We start from the raw sequence: 20,721 nt of genomic DNA on the forward strand, positions 1-20,721 counted from the left end.
TGTGAATCACCATCTGCAAAATGACTCAGGAGAAAATTCAGGGTGATCTAGAAAAATGAAAGTGTTTAAAGGATATAAACAGAGTGGTCTAATCGCTACATTCAGACTAGTATTCTGCTGGCAGTACATTCAATGATGATTTTTCAAAATGTACAGAAGGACCGGACACATTTTTAGACCTTTCTCAGGAGAGTTAATGTCTCTCAGAGAGTCCTGTCTCTCAGGAGAGTTAGTTTATATGGATTTCATCTTTTCATAATTACTGCTTGCTTGGGGTTTTCTAATAGCTGTATTGTCAACCTTTAAAAATTAATCTGTATTTATTTGCCAAAAGAAAATGAATTTGTCTTCATCTTTATGCTTTTCTGGTTTTCCAGATTTTAATAAGTGAAGAAGAGCCTCTAAGTATTGTGAGTAAAGACGAGGATTTCTCCTCCTACCCAGGGCCTGTCATGGTAAGCAAAAGGGTTTTGTGGGGACTGTTACAGAGCAGAATAGGCTAATATCTGAAAAGCAATGTTTACACATGGGGTTGTAGAATCTTAAGTGTAGTACTAGGCTCAGGCTAATGTTTTTATTGTAATACTCCTACAAATCCTTCTCTTTTATGACTTTATTAATCATGTTGCAGGAAGAAATCCTGTTTCTAATACCATATTTAGTTGTTTGAGTGCTTGTCTTTGTAAGTTTGGTAACTTCAGTAAGTTATTGATAGCTGAATTCTCTAAAGAGTCCATCATGTTTGAGCTTTTTGCTAGTCATTGATAGGCTGCTGGATGGTGAAGAAGTCTATGACAGTGCTGAAGTTAACTGTAAAGCTTTGTTTCTCAGGATGAAGAGACTCAGCACAGCCTTGAATGCATCCAGGCTAATCAGATTTTTCCCAGGAAGCAGCTGATCCGAGAGGATGAAAACCTTCAGGTAATCACCAAGTTGCTCCTTGCCAGTTAAGATCACAGCAACAGTAGTTGAGCTATATGTTCTCTGGCCTCTCCCGTAGAATTTTAATTCCCAATTCAGCACAATTATAGGAGAAACAAATTTTCTTCTTAGGTACTCACATACATAAGCTAGTCATCTGGGCTTGCTTAGTGAATGCTGGGGACAAATAGCCTGGAAGGTTTTTCATCTTACATGTTTTGCCTTCTTTAGGATGAATTTAATCACCATATGAAATGCCTCTCTCCATTAAGTAAAGAGTAAGATCATAAATGATGAGGTCAGACTCTTTGCCAAAATGTGAAGATATTTTGCTCAAATTTTTCATTAAATTCACCTTTTTCACAGCCAAGCACATACTACTCAAGAAAATTGAGGAATGAGGAATCATTTAAAACAAAGGCTACAATTAACCTCTGAACCAACCTTACCAGAAACTTTTCTTCTTAGCAATAATAGCTAAGCTAAGCCCTTAGCATTGTTTCAGTTTGTTTTTTGATGATGTGTCCCTGAGTGGATATTTACAGGAGGTGCATGTTTTTGGTAAATGCTTTCTAAAAGGTGTCTCTTCCCATTCTGAAGGTCCCGTTCATTGAACTTCACGGTGAGAGTACAGAGTATGTAGGACGAGCAGAGGATGCCATCATTGCACTTTCAAATTACAGACTTCACATCAAATTCAAAGAGTCTGTTGTGAATGTAAGTGTCCTTCATGCTACTATGGTAATACAGGTATTCTGAGCACAGTCCAGATCAGAGAACTAAGGATGAACATACAGTGAACCTGTCTTTTGGGGCTGGTGGTAATGGTAAATGGGTGTTTAAACTGCATTTACTGCGTACAGTCAGTAGAGAAAGATAGGCTCTTCCCAAGGAAAGTTGGGACCTAAGCTAAGTTCCTACATTGTTGGAGGAGCTTCAAGATACGGATCTGGAAAGGTTCAGCTACTGAAGTTAGATGCCTGAAGTTTGATAATATCAGTACTTTCATAGTGTCATTGACACGAGAACTGTGAATTGGATGTCATCTTCAGATGTCTATGTATTTCTTTAAAAAGCTTTACTCTAAGAATCCATTTTTAAAAACTGTTACATGTCCAGCTACTCATGATCATTTAGATAAAATGTATTTATATAAAATGTATTAAATGGGCATTCTGCAGTCCTTTACAGTAGTATACTGATGACATACAGCTGTCTTGCTAGTTACAATACCATCTGTGAATTATATGGAATCAGCTAGGACATTATACATGTCACAGAAATATTTCTGTGGATATTTGTGGTAAAACCAGCAAAACAAAAGCAAAGAATCAGAGCATTTTTTTTCCCAATTATGGATTTTTATCCAGTCTCCTTAGTTCAAGACAGTTCCTAAATGACTGACTAGTTGTTGACAGCTGCCAGCAGTCAGTCATGAATTCTGAACTATGTAGTCGTGCGTTAAGTGTAAAACACCAAAATTGATACATGTTGTTCTAAAGCTGCCAAAAGCAAGGAGATTAAAATATAAGAATGACAGGTGTCCATCCATGTTTGACTGATACACAGGAGATGCAGTGATCAGGGATATCACCTAGATTGCCTGTGTACGTAACTGATTTAATTTTTGATGCCATGTCAATTATAAATCATTCCTTTATTGTTTTGTGCAAGAGCCCAATTATTAACTCTATAAAAACATACTGTTTACTAATTATTTAAAACTACAGCTTCACACACTTTTATATTGTCTCTAATCATAGAGCTATGTTATTTATAGACTTTAAAATGTGCCTGTGTCATAGATATCATTAATCATATTAAGTGCTCTTTTAGTCCATGAATTGTCAAAGTAGTAGGCTAATTAGACATGACTGCTAGGCTAGTGAATGTGTACAGCATTCAGGTGCTAAAATCTTGATGATGTAGGGATTTTTTCAGCAAATAAGGTATTTTTCTGAGCATGCCATTTGTTTTTGTCTCTTATAATAGCAAAAGTTTAATTGGAAATTTAGGGGCCATTATCTTCAGCTGCTGACCCTACAAAGGAGATAATATGTATATGTGAATATGCAGAGGTAGCATAACTTTAATTTTCACTTCTCTCATTCTACAGTCAGCCTTGAAATATAACTTAAGACTTAAAAGTTAAGCTCTAAGTGCCACTAGGCATCAGAATGGCAGCCAAGGGTCAGCTAGGTGCTGGGATGTCTCAGCTGCAGTCCAGTCAGATGCATCTATTCACACCGTTAGCAACACAGAGAAAATACATTACGTGGCATGCATTTTTTAGGATTCCTTTTCCTCTTTATGATCCATATATGAATTCTAAGGCGAGATTCTGTCAAGGGGCCTGTTACAATAAATCTATTAATGAATTATACAATTAGATTTTTTTAATTCGGAGTCTGAATGTTGTGTGAAATTGGCAACTAGAAATGATAGAGCAAAGGACTGAATATTTAAGAATGAGGAGCTAAGACATGAGAAACAAGAGTACCTCTAGAAATCAAGAGTTACTCCTTAGGAATGCCGGGAAATAATTGAGTTATTTTATTAGAGAAGGCACAAATGCTGGCACTGCCCTTAATATCATATCTGTCCCATGGATAATTAGGGGGTATTCATTTTCAGGAGCTGTTAGTTTAATATTTTTGAGCAGTAACAAAAATTGATGTTTTCTTAAATAAAACATTCTTTGTTTGTGTCAGGAAGGAGTACATAAAATTACGTCAATATTACTATGTTGATTGTGCTTCATTGACGCTTTCATATGCAATATTCTGCCTCTCACTCCATTTGATATCTCAAGTGCTTTTAGTCCTGCTTCATAAGCTATCACTAACCAGAAAGATTCGGTTAAATAGTGTATGAGGTAGAACAGAATATAGATTATTTTTCTGTAACTATATATGACCATCACCAGTAACTTAGTATGAACTCTACTGACCAGAATCCAAGGCAGAGAGGACTTTGAATACCTATAAGGGTAAAAGATATGTGCAATCATTAGGAACTATTTTTCACATTGCTAAATTTTGGAATAATCGCTTTGGTTGTTATTGATCAAAATTGTTGATCAAATGGTGATATTTTAAATGAAATCTTTGCTGAGTACTGTTTGTTTCTGTTCATATTGTTTCTTCCCTACTGCTTTTATATGCTTAGAACTGTTCAGAAAACACTTGACTTCCATAAGGAGACCTCTTTCAAAATGTATAGATGTTTACTAATGTTGGAAGTTTTTTTTATTTTTAATAGTTTTCATAAGAATCAGTATCCTGCCTAAGACTTGACATGCTAACAGCCTTCCCACCTCAGCAGAGAGAGGATTCTTTGCAAATATCTGTGTTACAGTACTCTTGAAAGGAGCGCATTGCTAGTGTCTGAATCGGCAAATGTTGTATATGGGCACCTCCTTCCGAAGGGGCTGGGAGTTATTGTCATGCAGCAGCTGTAGAAATGGACCTCCAGAGGCAGCAGTATTGCATGCCAACTGCTTGTACCTTAGGAAGGGCAACTGCATGAAGGAAATGGAATCCGGTTAAAAATGGATTCCTAGTCTTTGGTTTTTTGCCTTACTCTTCTCGTTTTGTTTACAATTTAATCGACTGGCTGGACAAAACGATGCTTGTGAAACCTCATTAAGTAGCACAGTGCTGCTAGATCATTTGCTGTACCTGTGCTTGAAAATAAATAAATTTAAATGTTCATAATGCTCACTTTGTAACATAGCAGAAAAGAGCTGTATGCCTGAATCCTTTCAATGGGCAATTTCCTAGATCAGAGTAGTAATAGGAACACAGCATTATAGATGCAAAGAGAAAAGATCCAGTAGACCACACATAAATTGGTGGGATTATGGCTTTCAAAAGTGTTGACTTTTATTAATCCATGGGATAAAAATGCAGACTCAACAGTGATATCTCAGTGCAAATCAGAAGCTCAGTTCCCAGGCTCATCTCTGTTGATTGGCTTTCCTTAAGAAAAAATTCAGACTTTGCAGCTGGGAAGTGTTTCTGTCTCATCATTTTGCTCCCTCTAAGCTAAATGCATTTATGGGAGAATTAAAATTTCAGTGTAGTTTATGAAACTGCAGATTTGAATGTAGCCTCTTTCAGAGAGTTATTTTGGTCACAGTAGAAAAAACAGTCATACTGGCAAGATGAGGAAGTCTTTCAGTTTTGAAGATAATATGAGTTTCAGCGTAAGCGTTTCTTGCTTCATTGTTAATTGAAAGATGGTTCATTTGGTATTTTCCCCATCTTACTTTTGTGTCAAGATAGGGATTCATCTGTACTGAACTCAGTCTTTGCTTCCTTCCCAGTTCCTGGTCCTCTGATTGTCCACATTGCGTGTAAGTTAGGTCAGTCATGAAAGCAGGGAGGGGACTAAATGATTTCCTCTGAGACAAAACCTAGGAATAACTTAGCTGTAAGTCAAGGCATAATTTGTTTCAGGTACTCCTTGCAGGCTGAACAGACAGGATCACCCCAGGAGGGATTTGACTCCCTCCAACTAGAAGAGTCCTCTGGCACCTTCTGAGCTGACCTTTCACCCTCAGCACCTCCATATGTCTTTTTACCATGCTTCGGGGCATGCAACACATATCCTTGAGCTCATGCTGTTAAAAATAACCAGTCTGTAACATAACCCTGACATTTTTTCAGGCTCTGAACTAAGAAAACCACAAAAAACTACTAATTACAGCCCCAAAGCCACTGGATGCCACATAGTATTTAGGAGAGACTCAGGCTAAATTGTATGCAGAGTAGAGTATATAGCATACTCACTCTAGAAGAGGCTGGCTTATAGCAACATGGACATGGTGCACTGCATGCCACTTGACCTGGCAGCCCAGGATTGAGCCATGGAGTGAATGGTTTCAGCAGTGTAAACATAACTTTTGCTTATTCTAAGAGGTATATAGAAGTGTATTTTTCTAAATATATCTTGTATTGCTGTTAGATCACAGCCAGCTCCAGTAATTCAAACCCCCCCATTTAATTAAAAAAAAAAAAAATGGAGTTGTAAAATGTTGCTAGTGTTTAAAGTGAGATAATTTAAGAAGAGACAGTTGAGAGACAGGTATCGCAAGAGCATGATGCTTCAGTGCTCTCTATAGCGTGATAGGGTTGGCCTTTGCTAACAACGCACATTTGTTTATATAAACCCCAAAATGATTGCTTCTCCACTGCATTATTTAGATAGACATTATTGTATGGGGAAGTGCCTGCAAATAGACCTGATGGCTCTTGAACGAGCAAACTAACTGCACTGACTTACATATCTGACTTGCATATCTGACTTGCTGCATTTTTCAGCCTGCAAAGCATAACAATGAAAATGAAAAGTTTTCTGTGGGAAAGAATGGGAGAACAAAGGCAGATAATTTTACGCAGTTTTGTTGGGAGAAGAATTATGGGCAGGAAGGAGATGGAAAAGATGAAAATGGAAGAGGATCAGAGGATAGATTTTTATGACCAGAAAAGAAAATTAAGAAGACTGATATGAAGGTTGCCCTGAAGAAAAAAGAGCAGATTGTAAGGAAATAGATGGGGATCTGCATGTAGATTGTCAAGAGAGAAAAGAATGGCTGTTGAGCAGGGGACAAATTGGAAGGGAATAGAATAAAGAATGACTTTGAAAGAAGGAAATTATAAATGATGCAGGAGTTGGTCTTGAAAGCAGAAATATAGCTTGTATGTCATTAGAGTGCAGATAGGAACAGGAGACAGAACGAAGCTGTTAGGAGTAGAGAGTATGGTGAAAAACTGCTGCTTAAACGAAGATGGATGTTGGAAGGAATGCGATAAAAGAAGGCTTGAAAATAAAAAGAAGAATTTTGACAGAGAAGGAGCATTTGGCTGAAAAAAAGGAAATCATCTAGATTCTCAATTCTTTTAGTCAGGGAAAGGTATCTTACCTTCCCTATAGAAGCCATGTAAGTCAATGGTGCTTCTAAATAACTCGTTATGTGAGACTGTCCAGTGTGGGACAAAGAGAGGATTCTCCAATCTTAGATCTGTTATGGTCTTTGAATTTGTTATACAAAACTAGCACAACAGTTCCTCTACTTTGCAGGCTAAAATTAACAGGAGAAGGAACAGAAGAAATTGCCAGTTAAAATAAAAAGATTAAGTAGAGCAACAGCACTGCTGATCTGCTTGTCTGTAATGCTTATCTAATCTTCGTTACACCAGTATCCAAGCCCATCAGAGCCTTCACCGCATTATCCTTGCCGTTGGCTTGTTCTGCTAGAGCTAGGTGACTGCCGTCAAGTTCTGCATAATGGTGGTGAGCAGAGAGGGTCTGTGAGTTTGTAGGTTTGTAGACAGAGGCTTATCTCAGAGGAGGGAATCCCCAGGTCAGGTGCCCATTCCTGTTGCTGGCTATGTAATTTATATTAGACTATCACAGATTTTAAAATAGTAATAAAACTGCAAACAATGACTAAAATTCACGTTTCAGCTTTACCTGAATCCCCTAACTACTGGGTTACCAAGTCAGACCCCATATGTCTATTCATTTTGTGCATGAATTTTATATTCTTTGGTGGCCTGGTTTCAGCAAGAGGAACGGAGAACAACTTACTTGTACCAGCCTGGCTGGTAATGGGAGATGAGGGTTAGAGCTTGCTGTAGCTGGGGAGAGTCCAGCACTGCTTCTTGGTTGAGGGCTGACTAAAGGATAAGGAGAAAAGATGAGTATTAGGACAATGTCTGCCTGTTGTATTTGGGGAATTGTGAGCTCTAGTGAATCTGGGCTCTGACTTTTGAGTGGACAGGAGGACTGGATGTGCAGCTGTGAGTCAGGTCCCTGGATCATCTTCCTCTGATCACAAAGAAAATAACAGTGTTCAAACATTTCTCTTTGTATTGAAGAGTCTCAATGACAGATGTTTTATTGCCTTCCTGTAATGTTTGCTATAATCTCTAATAAATATTTGAAACAATTTTTCACTCCCTATTTGTTACAAAAGTTAACTAAATTTTTTAACTGTATTTGGAGTTTAGACAATTACATACTAGGTAGCTGAATACTAACTTTTATTCATTTAAGACAAAGATGTACATTTGGCTGCCTCAGGTAAAGTACCAAAAACATTAGTGAAACCTATTATTTTCATCCTGTGGTCGCTTGCATTCCATCTTTAAATGTACTTGCATGTATTTACATGTTTTGCCTGATCAAGCTTCTGCTAGTTACATGTGCCATAAAACGTAAGTGCATGTAACTACACCTTTAAAAATAAAAGATTCAGCTTTATTACTCTAAATATGGCTGCTTTGATCTCAAGCCTTGATCTACACAGGACAAATGATTTTTCCTAAGGAGGAAATATGGAGTATATCCATATAACAAGCATCTATAGTGCAGCAGCCTGTAAAGGGGAATCTTGCTTGGCGTTTCATTTTTGACACCAATATCTAAAATTATATTTGCTAAACGCCTAAATTGGGACCTGTAAGAGAGAAGGAATGATGCTTCCTTGAGAGAGGAGCTTGTGGATTTCTGCTGCTTGACAAATGTTACTGCTGCTGCGCTCTTCTCCCTGATTCAACATGTGGTCTCAGCTGGTTTCCTGTGATCCCTTAAGGTTCACAGACTATGTAGCATTGGAACTAGGAACTTGACTGGTACATAGTACCATACACTTCAGAGCTGTTGAAATAGATACTTAAAGTTTTCTTTGTTTCTCTCTCTCTTTTCTCTCTGCACATAGCCCTATAATAAATCCTTGTGAAGTATGCCAAGAAATTACAGTGTTAGTGCCTTGAAATAAAGTCATATAATCTTTTTAATTGCAGGTTCCATTACAGCTTATAGAAAGTGTTGAGTGCCGCGATATATTTCAACTCCATTTGACTTGCAAAGACTGCAAAGTTATAAGGTACGTCTATGCTGAACGTTGAATGGGGCGTAACTTTGCTTTCCCCATGCTGCCGACATCTGTGACGTTCTAAGGAAATGTTTTTTCTTCCTTTGTGCACCTACTTTCCCCCAAAATTTTCTCCTGTCCTTTTTGTGTAGGGTAGCAGGACATTTTTGTGATGAGGATAGGGGTAATATGGTCTGCACTGTTGCTTGCTGCCATATAATGTAGCAGAAAGTCTTGGTCTGACCCTAAGTGGCTATTCTTATTTTATTCTGAAATTAATTTTAGTCTTACTGCATTTTCCCTGCCTTACAATCTGTTGTTAGTTGCAAGATATAAAACCAGATATAAACCACTGAAACACACAGATTCTTGGAGAAAAGCTTTTGATCAAGATTTGGGGCTTGGGGAGTTACAGGATAGGCTTGTGCAGCTACATGAAACCTTCAGTCTGGACAGCATCAGCCACTCTGCATTTCTAACAGCTGCGAGAGCGCAGAGACTATCCTTAAGGCGTAGGTAGCCTATTGACAAAGAAAGTCTAGCAATAAGGTAGAGCAACCCACCCTGTTAGCCAGCAGAGCAAAGCAGACAGCATCGTGTAGAAGGGAGTATGCATTTGTTTCTGTCCTTCAGCGTTCTTCCAGGGTGCCCCAGAAGCCTTTGAGCTTCACTATTCCATACTTTTCTGCTGGAGAAATTAATGTTGATCTATAAACTTTAATTAACAAGAAAGGAACATTTCTTTTTGATTAAATGTTTGCTGGCAGTACCTTCTGTATAATGAAATGAGCTACAGCCATATCTGAGCACTCAGAATGTTTAACAGGCCAACTGCTTCCTGAAATGCTGTATTTTGATGAGGACTGATTTTACTTTAGAAGTAATATTTAGTTCAATTTGAATTAAATATTGAACTTCCTCTTAACTTGTAGCTCTTGACATTTGAAAATTCAGCCTTCCTGTCTACATTAATTTGTTATTTCTCTTCAATCGTAGAATGAATACAAATTATTTGTATATAACCCCTCCCTTATGAAATTCCCTTCAAAATCGTAACTCTGGGAATTAGTATTTGCTGACACTGATCACTGGAAGTGTGGGGCCAAGGTGCCAAGTTTAAAACACGCTTACGTTATTTTTCATGGGCAAAATAATTTGTATTTTGAATAATAGTGCTCAAGTGAAGCTAATGTTGAAACTGACAAAATACCAACTTTATAAGAATTTTGCAAGTTTTTGCAGAAACTGCAGTACTTAGAAAGCAAATGCAGTCTTTAGGGTGAGCTGCATCTTATCTAATCATAGCCATGTAAAAGATAATTATCCAGTTTAAGCTAGTAGTCTAGGCTTGCTTTATAGTCAGTGAAGAAAATGGCTCCAGGCAGCAGTTCCTCTCAACTATTTTAGACACATTTCTTAAGACAGCGTGAGTTGGACATGTATTTTCCTTCCACTGAATGACTTTTAGATATTTACAGGTGGGGGTGAGGAATCCTGCCCTTAGAGAACACACATGCTATCGTTAACCACGAATGCAGTAGAACACAGCCTGAACTGAATGTAAATACTTGGTGCATGTCTTATAACTATAAAATCTTGAGGAAATCTTCCAGAGAAAAATAAATTGCTAATCTTATTTCCACCCTTTTGTTCTAGAGGGCCCAGGAATCCTCTTTGAAAAGACAAGCTAATGTAATTTTCATATACTGCTTTGAAGATCAGTCTCTCCTGTGTAGGGAATATTCTTGGTGGTTTGTGGTTAGTCAGTACCATTAGGCAAAGCTCAGATCCAAAAGCATTGTTTCTGCTTGCCACCGAGGCCAGGGAAGAGCAACGTAGCATGTGAGGTAGGGGAATAATGTAAAATTTCAGGTACTGGAATTTGTCCACATTGCTCTCAAATTAAGTGGATTCAAATGGTATTTCTCCTATGACTGATCAGAGGATGCATTCTTGCTTACAAGAATATGATACCTTGGTATAATGTATGCGATGTTTTTGAGATTTAGTTCCCATCTGAGACCACCATCCAGCAAGATGCTGTAACACATTTCCTGGGTTTGATTGTGTGAAATTTGCATCCTGTAGTCAGTGATATTGTCCTTGATTTTAAACTGGACGTGTGCAGAAATATCTTACTCATTCATGCCTAGTAAGGCATACTGGTTTACTCACAATCCCAGAACATTGCTCTCATGCTTACAGTTTAATTTGACTTCATATAAATGTTTCATTTTTACTATCCTTTAAAATGTACCTAGAGGCAGAACTAAATTTTCAGTAAGATGTTTATTCTCATCTTTAGCTTTCACAGAAGTTTTCATAGATCCTCTTGTCAGATCTTACAGTCTGGCATCTTTGACTGAGAATTAATAGAGAAATGTTTGGTTCTGGGACAGGTGTCAGTTCTCTACTTTTGAGCAGTGTCAAGATTGGCTTAAGCGACTGAACAATGCCATCCGCCCACCTTCCAAGATAGAAGACCTTTTTTCATTTGCCTATCACGCTTGGTGTATGGAGGTATATGCCAGTGAAAAAGAACAGCACGGGGATTTGTGTCGGCCAGGTACGTGGAAGCACTTTGTGTATCATCAGACATGCTTTGACTGGTAAATGCCTGTTTGTTACTGAAATACAGAATTCTCCAGAAATGTATAGAGAAAAACAGTAATGTATTTACCAGTGTGATTCTTTTCTTTTCCCTACTCAACAGACAGGCTTCGATCGAACATTAGTTTAGGATATGATGTAGCATTTACTTCTTGATTGGCTTTTATAAATTAGTATTTTTTCTCAGGGATGTATCTATCAAATAATTTGTGTCTTGAATTAGTAATTTTTTCTTCCCTGTGGCTTGCTTATTTCTGGTGGTAGATATTATCCTCCTATAAAGAGTTGAATTACAGTTAAAGTAAATCCATGGGAACGTAATTGAAGAAGTTAATCCAAGGCATTATAATTTATTTCTTTACATGAAAGCAGTCCAGTATTTGATAGGTAGGCATAAAATACTACATTTCTTCAAAATCTATCTAAATATCATCTCTGTGAAAAAAATTCTAAATCTTATCAACGTACATATTGGGCGATTTGAGTTATGGCTCACAGGATCAGCTTTTAAAGTTAGAAGGCACAAGTCCACGAAATATATAGCTTGTTTTTGCTGTTTCTGAGAGTTGGTGTGGGATACTTAGGAAGGTCTAGATTATCCAGCTTGACTCAAAATCCTTCTTAAAATGCCAGCATTTCAGGAGGAAGGGGCAAAATGTTAAGGCTAAGGTTTTGTTTCTTAGGGAGTGGAGAATCTGTGATTTCATGACATGCAGAGTAGCTGAAAATTAGAGGGAGGAATCAAGCAGAATGTTTCATTTTCCTGCCTGGGTCTTCAGGATAGGAGTAATTGTGGTTCCAAATATTTCCCTAAAACACATGAGCAGTATGCAGCATTGAGGACTGGGGCTATTTCTAATATTCTCATTTGTTATCCAGAAAAGTCCTTGAGCATGCATCACAAGTTTTAATGACCGCTTCCTCACAGCAGCTGATAATGAAGCCTATCCTCTGTGCTGAAAGAACATGCTGTATACCGCTGTGCCAATAAAAAGTTAAAAAAATTAAAATTCATTGCTGAGGAATAACATGACAGAGGTTGTTACCTGGCTGGAATGTATCATCACAGTTTCATCTCTGCACTTGACAAAAGGTCAAATATGGTAGTATATGGTATCATCATCCAACTTTTGCAAAACAGGGAGCTGGTATACTTGATGGGTAGGTGGCTGGAAGATAATAAATCCAAGGTCATGCAGGGTATAAGAGTCCATTTGAGAAACAGGAAATAGTTGGCAAACTCCAGTCTGATTGATCTGGTGATAGGGAAGGTAAAGCCAAGCTACAGTGCCTGTATGATCCTGAGAGGAGCCTTCTGCAGAAGCAGCACAACCCAGGAGCCAGAACTATTTCATTTTTATGATACTTTTGTACCAGTTGATGTATAGGGAGTAAGTGATGATGGCCAGTCGGGTCGAAAGTATTTATCACTGTACGTCTTAAAGAGTGAATATTCTCCACCTGGGCAAAAAGTTGTCCTCACATTTTACCTTTCAAAAAGTATAAGAAAAATAATCTTGTTAGCCATCCCTTATGCAGATCTTTGAACATTGTCCATATTGTAAGCATGTCTAGATTTGCAGAGTATCATATTCAATGTATTATCTGACATGTGGGGATGAATAACATCATAGCTTTTCTCTTCCAGAGTTGTTCAATTCCTGTAATTAGGCTGCTGTCTTTACTCTTAATTTACCTGCTTTTCCATATTAATCTGTAAGTCTTTAGTACGATCGCATAAAAATTTAGGTTTCAGACAGGTACATTTACATTTTCAGATACCTGTTTCTGTATTTATATATCTCATACATTTAAAGACTTTAAGGGTTTTCTGAAATACATGATAGAAATGTGTGATACTTAAAGCATTAATTTTTCAATAGATTTTTCCCCTGTTGATTGATACTCTGTCTCATGATATAGTGAAACAGTAATTTAAAGAGACAGGCAATGAACAGACTTCCAGAATTGTTTTATCTACTGATGCTCAAACATTCATTAGATTTATTACATTTCCTAGCTTTGTGAATCTGGAAATTCTGTACAAGGTATTGTGTTCTGTACTTGTAATTCTCTAGATTTTCTGTCTATCAGAATAATTTTTCTTTACTGCCATTGTATATTTTTTCAACTGTATTTAGATGCTTTTTAAAACATGTCCAGAAAATGAATGGAACTCATTCTGGTTCCTTTAATATACTAATACAGGAATTTGCGAGGACTTTGTGACTGATATTTGTGCCTAACAATCATTTATGCATTTTATCTTTATATCTCTGCTATGAGTCATGGAAGAATAGTCTCCAATTTAGAGATGGAAAACTGAGATGTAGGTTAAATTATGGGGTTTGCCTACAGTCACACAGGAAGCCTGTGGCTGAAATTGCATATTAAATTGAGATTGCCTAAGTTCCAGGCCACGTCCTATATATTACCCTTTCATGTATCAGTCAGACTAGAGTTTTGCATTCACATAAAATAGTCTCAGCTTTGGAAAAGAGAAACTACTAGTGTTTTCCCACTGAGATTGCTCTAAATACCTCTTGCTTTTGCTGATGTGCTTGGTTCTGGTCTGCAGTGTTATTGTGTTTTTTATAGGAATTTACAGAAACTAGTCATGTCAGAGAAAAAGTCCTTTATGGGTTTTGCAGTTTCTGAAGAGCTGATCAGTGAGAGCCATCAGCACAAACTGTGGCACTCTTGCTTGATACAGATTTTCAGAATAGGGCTGTGAAATGTAAACAGTTTTCTTTTTGGACAGTTCCTTTCTCTTTCCAGTTTTTAGTAAGTATGAATACAGTGGTGTCTTTCTCCAACTGTTCTGACAGGTAGGACTCTTGCTATGTATTTCACATTTATTTCCTCTATCTGCCTTTGATACCCAGGAGAACACGTAACTTCAAGGTTTAAAAATGAAGTTGAGCGGATGGGTTTTGATATGAACAATGCCTGGAGGATTTCCAACATCAATGAGAAATACAAGTAAGTTATATAGGCTGCTGATTCACAGCCGAATGTCATCTCACAACACCAATTCTGTTATAGGAGATTACTGGAACTTTTTCCAAGTTCTGGAGTCCTTAACTCTGGGACAGTTGGAGTTGCGATTTTTTGCTGTTTTATAGCGTGAATGTGCTTTTAAAGTAGTATTTAATATTGTATTAGCTGTTAAAATTTTTGTAGGCTTAGAAATACCAGATTTTAATGTGCTTGCTGATGGACTTCCTAGAGAATAAGTATTCTAATGCAAGGGGGCAAACCCTTAAGTGAGCACAGAGTGGAGTTATATTGAACTAATAACTTTTTTAACATGTCTTCTTCTCTAACTTATGACAAAGAGTTGTTTAAAAAAAAGTTTGTTTTGAAGGGTGAAGTAGGTACACCCAGAAACTGTGACAGGGAAGACTCTTTCTGGGAGCATGGGCGAATGACCTCTCCTTTTTCTGCTGAAGCAGATGAAGGTGTTCCTCCATTCACAGCTGGGAGGACAGAGTGTACTGGCTGACCCCTAATCCCGTGCAGTGCAGCAACAGCATTTAAATTTTGTAATGAAACTTGTTTCATTCCCCTGCCTGTCCTGTCTTTGCAGGATAATGACTTCCAGCTGATGGCTGGTGACACTGCAAGGAGAATGTTTGTCTAGGTCTCAACAAATCTAGCACAGAAAAAATAGCTGTTCCTTACATATTTAGTACTTAAGAAAAATGAAGAAAACTTTGCATGTCATACGGAAGCAGGATGCCACAAACCCACTCCTTTCCTTTTTGTGGCCAGCACTTGAGAAAAGAGTGTTTTTCAGGACAATTTATATATTTTCTGAATAGAATAGCCATAGTCATATGATTGTCTGTCCTCCTTATGCAGTAAATCATTTTTTTTAAGTGCTTCTGCTTCATGTAACCTCATTGCAGGAAAATACTTTCTTTTTTTAGTAACATACAAGAGGTATAGGAGATATTCTTGTATGTTTTAAAGACTTTCTCCTATTAGTGTATTTGCATTTGAATGAGCTGTAAAATGTGTTGCGGTCTACAGGCCAGGAGTGGGAACCAGATAGAACCAGCAACACAGTGTTGATTTTTGTTGTTTCCCACTTGTTTTACTTGTGTTTTGTTAAGAGATTGTTTTTCTTAGCTTGGAACAACAGCCAAAATGGAGGACATTTTATTATTTCAGAATACAGTTCTGTTAGAATTACAACCTTTGACTTTATGTCCTGTTCTTAACGTTTCCCTCGAACTATTGATTAAGTAGGGAAAACAGTATTTTTGTGTAGTCTCAGAATTACGACATTCAGTCCAGATGTGAGATTGTGCTTATCTGTCCAGTAGGATAATTCTGTTCATTTTACTGCCTGTTTGGACTGGGGATGAAGTTTACGATTCAGCAATATGTTGCGGTCACCACTGACTGCTTGCACTCTTCCAGCTATTCATACGGGCTCTCTGCATTCTTCGGCAGTCATTACTTCCTTAGTTAAATTGTAGAGTAGGAGATGCATCTAGTAGAGGCAAGTGCCAGTTAGCCAGTCATGCATAAGCCAGCACATTCAATTCCTGCCTTCACAGGGGGTTAATTAGCCAGTGGACCTTTCCTCTCTTGAATGCAGCAGCCCAGAATGGCTCTATTTCTGTGCTCGTGACCCAGGAAATTGAGAGAAATTTAGCATTGAGAGATGAGGAATTTCTCCTCGGTGGTCCAGTTTATTTCAGCTGCTGGAATTCAAAATCAGCAACATGCAAATTTCCTGAGGAAACACCAACTTGAATCTTCAAATTCTGAAATGCATTTATGCACCTTGATGTTCATAGTGCTTTTTATGTCTACTAAAGAGGAGTTTATTAACATACAATAAAATTGCATAGTTTGCTGAGATGAACATCAGTCAGGTTGCTTATACTCTTTTTTTGTTGTCTGGGAAGCTTATAACTGCTCTTTATTTCTTACGTTCAACCCTTTGCACCATTTTTCTCACAGGCTCTGTGGTAGTTACCCGCAGGAAATCATAGTTCCCGCCTGGATCACAGATAAAGAGCTAGAGAGCGTGGCAAGCTTTCGGTCCTGGAAACGTATCCCTGCTGTTGTGTACAGGTGAGGCTCTCACATATGGAACAGCTTTCACCAGACTGTAAGTGGGGTGTTCTACCGAATAAAGCTGAAATAAGTTGGAAAGGGGAATCTCAGCTTGTAATGAAGGTTGCTTAGGTGCTCTCCTCTGGGTCCCAGATGTCCCCTCCCTGACCTTGAAAAATTTTAACAAAAGTGTTAAGACACTTCAAAATTAATATTTTTACAACGTATTCAAAGTAATGAGAGGTCTGCCTTGCATCTTGCTGTGTTCATGCTTTTATAACATGATGCGGAGGGATGTTGCATGAAGGTCAAGGACCTGCCAGGATGGAGTTGGAGAACTAGGCTGGAAAGAGGCAACAAACCTGGCACAGTCCCCTCTGTGCTGCCTGTTGGAGTGGTGCCAAAGCTGATGTGTTGTGGGATTACTGGTACTGATGCACTGTGGGATTCTGTCTGCGGTGTGACCCTGTTGTTCCACTCCAGAAGGATCCCAGAAGCAGTGTAGCTTATGAGTAGTATGGACGATCAGGAGAAGACCCTGCAACAAAACACAAACCACCCTAGTGGTTTAGATGTCGAACGGGGGTGAAAGGGGAGCCCTCATATGAAACCAAGTTCAGACCTGTATTTAACTGACAGTCAACCCTAACATGTTAGGCCTGATAGTCTGGGCTCTTTTTCTCTTCATTTGCAACTTGCATGTGTAGATGTTCTCTTTCACCTGGGAAAGGGCGTTTCACAGTGTTAAACAGATAGTGAGCTGTTTCTTTCTGGTTATGTTTGTCATTTTCCTTATCCCCGGAAGTTCTCATCAGGGAAGTAGTTTGAAGATACAAGCAGTTTTTTTCTGAAACCTTCTCCTGTTTGCTGGAGCTTTGATGGTTGTACAGAATGCCTTGGTGCCATATTGAATGTTACTTTGTAGACACGTAGGCACAGTTATTTTTCCTCATCTTTTTGGACAGTTCTTTGTTGGATGGGTGGCATCAGTACAAAAGCTTCCTATTGGCTGTTTCTTTCTTTCATTTATTATATTAACATCTATTTGGATAAAAATTAGAAACCTTGCCTAGTTTGAAAAGTTATCATGGAAATGATGATGCTTTGAAATACTCAGTTCCTTGTCCTGGATTTCTGTAACTAACATAAAAACTACTTGGTGATGATGTGACAGGTCAGGAAGTTAAGTAAATCATGTAAAATTTCTCTGAATTTTTCTGTCACACTGGTAGTCCAATGAGGGTAAACATCCCAATATGAAGGAAAAAAATCCTATGGTATGCAACCTATCTTGTTGTTATTGTTTTATACCCATTCAAAGCTCCAAGTATGTGACATAGATGCACATACTGGCCCTTGTCAAGCCATATATAAAGTGATATAGACTTATTACATGTTCACTCCAAGTGTAAATATGATTTATATCTTTTAATTCCAAACAGATGTTGTGAGAACACTCAGCTTTGCATCTCCTGCAACCTATTCTTAGGACATTCACCTCAATTAAGCGTGATTTTTTTTTTAAATATGAAAATGAAAAAATGTAAAAAGAAGAAATAAACACAGCTGAAGGAATGATAGGTAGCATCTCTTACTAGATACTCCTGTAGTTTTTCTCTAGTTCTGACTTGGATATTTGGAAAAAGAATCACACAATAGAGAAGTTCAGAGAAACTAATATTCAGATTGCACAGTATATACACGGCCAGATCCTAAAGAGGTTTAAGGGAGACATCATATGCAAACTACAGAACTATGTACATGTTAGCTACAGCTACATGTTTTAAACAGACAGTTTTAATCAGATGGTCTCTTCCTTATGCTGAGTCCAGCTATTCTTCATGATAAAATTACTTTTCTGAGACATTATTTTTTGGCAGCTTCTTTAGTGAGAAACATTTTTAGCATCTTTTTTTCAAATATCCTGCGACCTGTCATTTAATGCATTGGCCACTGTTCTGGTGCTACTTACCCTCCCAAAAATGTATAAAATCTCTTTAAAAAATCAAATGACTAATGGTTTAGAACGATAATGAATACTGATAATTCCATTAAGTCTGGCCAGTCACCCATTCCTTCTAAACAGGGAGTCACTGAAGACCTGTTCTTCTGAGCGGCAGCCTAAATTTACAGGTCAGTAAAGTTGAGGGGATTTTCGTATGGCCTAGGTCCGAGGAGCAAGTATGCGAGAGTTAAGAATAGGCTATGAAACATCATTTGCCTGGAGGGGAGAACAGAGTAATTTGTGGCAGCAGACCATTATCTTTGCATCCTTCTATGTTTTCTCCTTTTTTTCCAAATAAGTGGTTAGCATAGTCTCTTTCTAAATGTTAGGAATTGCCCTCATCCTCTGTTCATCTCTGTGAGGGGAGAAGTGCTTTTCAGCATAGGCTTAATTTTTAAGTAAGTTATTTGATTATTATGGTAATACATACACACATAAACATGCATATACACACACACACACACACATATATGTATATATAAAACATGTATTTTATGTATGATTTTGTGTCCAACTTTGAACACTGCATTTCAGGCCACTTTGTGCCTTTTATGGAGTTGTTAAGTAAGGGGGGGACACCTCACCTGCAAGCCTGTCACACTACACAGGGATGCACCCCCCGTCATCACCACCACTGTTCAGGAGAAGGTAAACCACTTTATTGGCATCGTTGGGTCCTTTGCGTTCTGGGGGAATTTATGGGAGAGTGATTTAAATGTTCAGAAGACTTCATGGACTGAAGTTATTTAAGCCCTGGCATTTAATTTTCTGCACTTCCGTTAAGTCTGTGTACATTGAATGACCACATAGTATTTCATTTGGAATCTTAAAACTAGTGGGAGAAAAGTTTCTCATTGTTGATTTTTTTTTTACCTTGACAGTTAGTAATAGATTTTCAAGACGTCCAGCTCATCATTCTGCACTCTAATAGAAACCAAATCAGCTAGCGGTTGATGATCCATGTGGCTGGAAATCCATATATAGTTTTCTTGATATATATATGTGTAAACATTATAATAGCTTTTTTTCTTACTTTTGGGGGAGTAAAGGGCATAAGCTCACTGGGCATTTTTATCTGTAAAGATGATTTTGAGACTGTTAACTTTACTGATTGCAAAATCTGCTTTCTTTGCTTTTCCTCAGGAAAAAAGTAATAATGATTTTTTTACAATCCTTCCAATAACTAATCCCAGAAACTTCTTTGAAGCTGGGACAGAGAGAGACCAGAGAGACAGACACATGGCCACAAACAACTCATTGTCCGTTCTGGTAAAGCATTCAAAAGCTGTGACAGTATGCACAGTGTGAAAAGATGAACAGGCTGAATTCAGAGCCAAAGCTCAGAAATACTCAGTTGGGACTGGATTGCCAAGCATTGCTGCTGTTTTGTGAAAGGACCCGACTTTCAGAAAAAATCTGACAGCCAGCTTCTGCAGTTTTCCTCAGCGTTTACCATTTTTGAAAATGTAGGCACGTATTTAGGTAGATAAAACTGGCCCTTAATATAGTTTTTGTGGTTTATTTGTTTTGCTCCCAGAAAATCAATAATAGCAGAAGCTTTCTTGCATTTTAAGTAACGACTCTTTAGAGGACTTCACCTCCGTTATGTAAACATTGTGCTAAAGTCATGAGAACCTACTCGGAAATTAACTGTGTTGAAGATGTCTTTTTGTCTTTCGCAAGGTTATTACCCAGGCAGGCAGCATTTTTGCCAGCACAGGAAGCAAAGGTAAACAGAAATTTGCAATGTACTGTACTTGCTGAATTATAGTGGAGTGAGCTGCGGTAATGGCTTTTTAGGTTGCAAGTACTAGCAGTTAAGTAATGATATGCAGTGGGCTATCCAAACCTTTCTTAGTGCTCCCTGTTGTAATTTTAAGGGACTTAGTGGATTTATTGTTGTGCTCAAGAGGTTGCTCGAACACAAGGAAGATTAAGCATATGCAGAGGTGTATCATACATCACACAGTGCTTTATAATGGGCTCTGTAGTTATTTAGTGAGTGATTTACTATCTAGTTTCTGTAGGGAGGCTGTAAGTTGCTCTGTCTCAAGAGGGTTAGGATATTTGCAGAGGAGGGGTTGGTTTAATTTTTTTTTTTTTTTACTTTTTTTAGTTACTGAAATCTGAATGATACCATCTTACCCTCAGATCTATTCCTAGAGACAAAAGAATCACACTTAAATAATTTGCTATTTTGTTCCTGTGGACAGTTCAGTTGGAATGAGTA

The 20,721-nt window shown here is 37.9% G+C and overlaps 1 protein-coding gene across 2 annotated transcripts in view; it reads left to right on the top strand.

Moving 5' to 3' along the window:
• Positions 1-422: 422 nt before the first annotated feature.
• MTMR3 (myotubularin related protein 3) overlaps positions 423-20,721 on the top strand; it is a 48,015-nt gene continuing 27,716 nt past the window's right edge. For both annotated transcript variants that reach the window (XM_067306760.1, XM_067306761.1), the window contains exons 1-7: positions 423-455; positions 832-921; positions 1,522-1,638; positions 8,733-8,815; positions 11,203-11,369; positions 14,299-14,395; positions 16,391-16,504. In XM_067306760.1, coding sequence (XP_067162861.1) covers positions 453-455; positions 832-921; positions 1,522-1,638; positions 8,733-8,815; positions 11,203-11,369; positions 14,299-14,395; positions 16,391-16,504 — 671 coding nt within the window. In that variant the 5' untranslated portion in view covers positions 423-452. The remainder of the gene's footprint in view (positions 456-831; positions 922-1,521; positions 1,639-8,732; positions 8,816-11,202; positions 11,370-14,298; positions 14,396-16,390; positions 16,505-20,721) is intronic.

This window comes from Apteryx mantelli, chromosome 17 (genome assembly GCF_036417845.1).
Source record: "Apteryx mantelli isolate bAptMan1 chromosome 17, bAptMan1.hap1, whole genome shotgun sequence".
Taxonomy (NCBI): Eukaryota; Metazoa; Chordata; class Aves; order Apterygiformes; family Apterygidae; genus Apteryx; species Apteryx mantelli.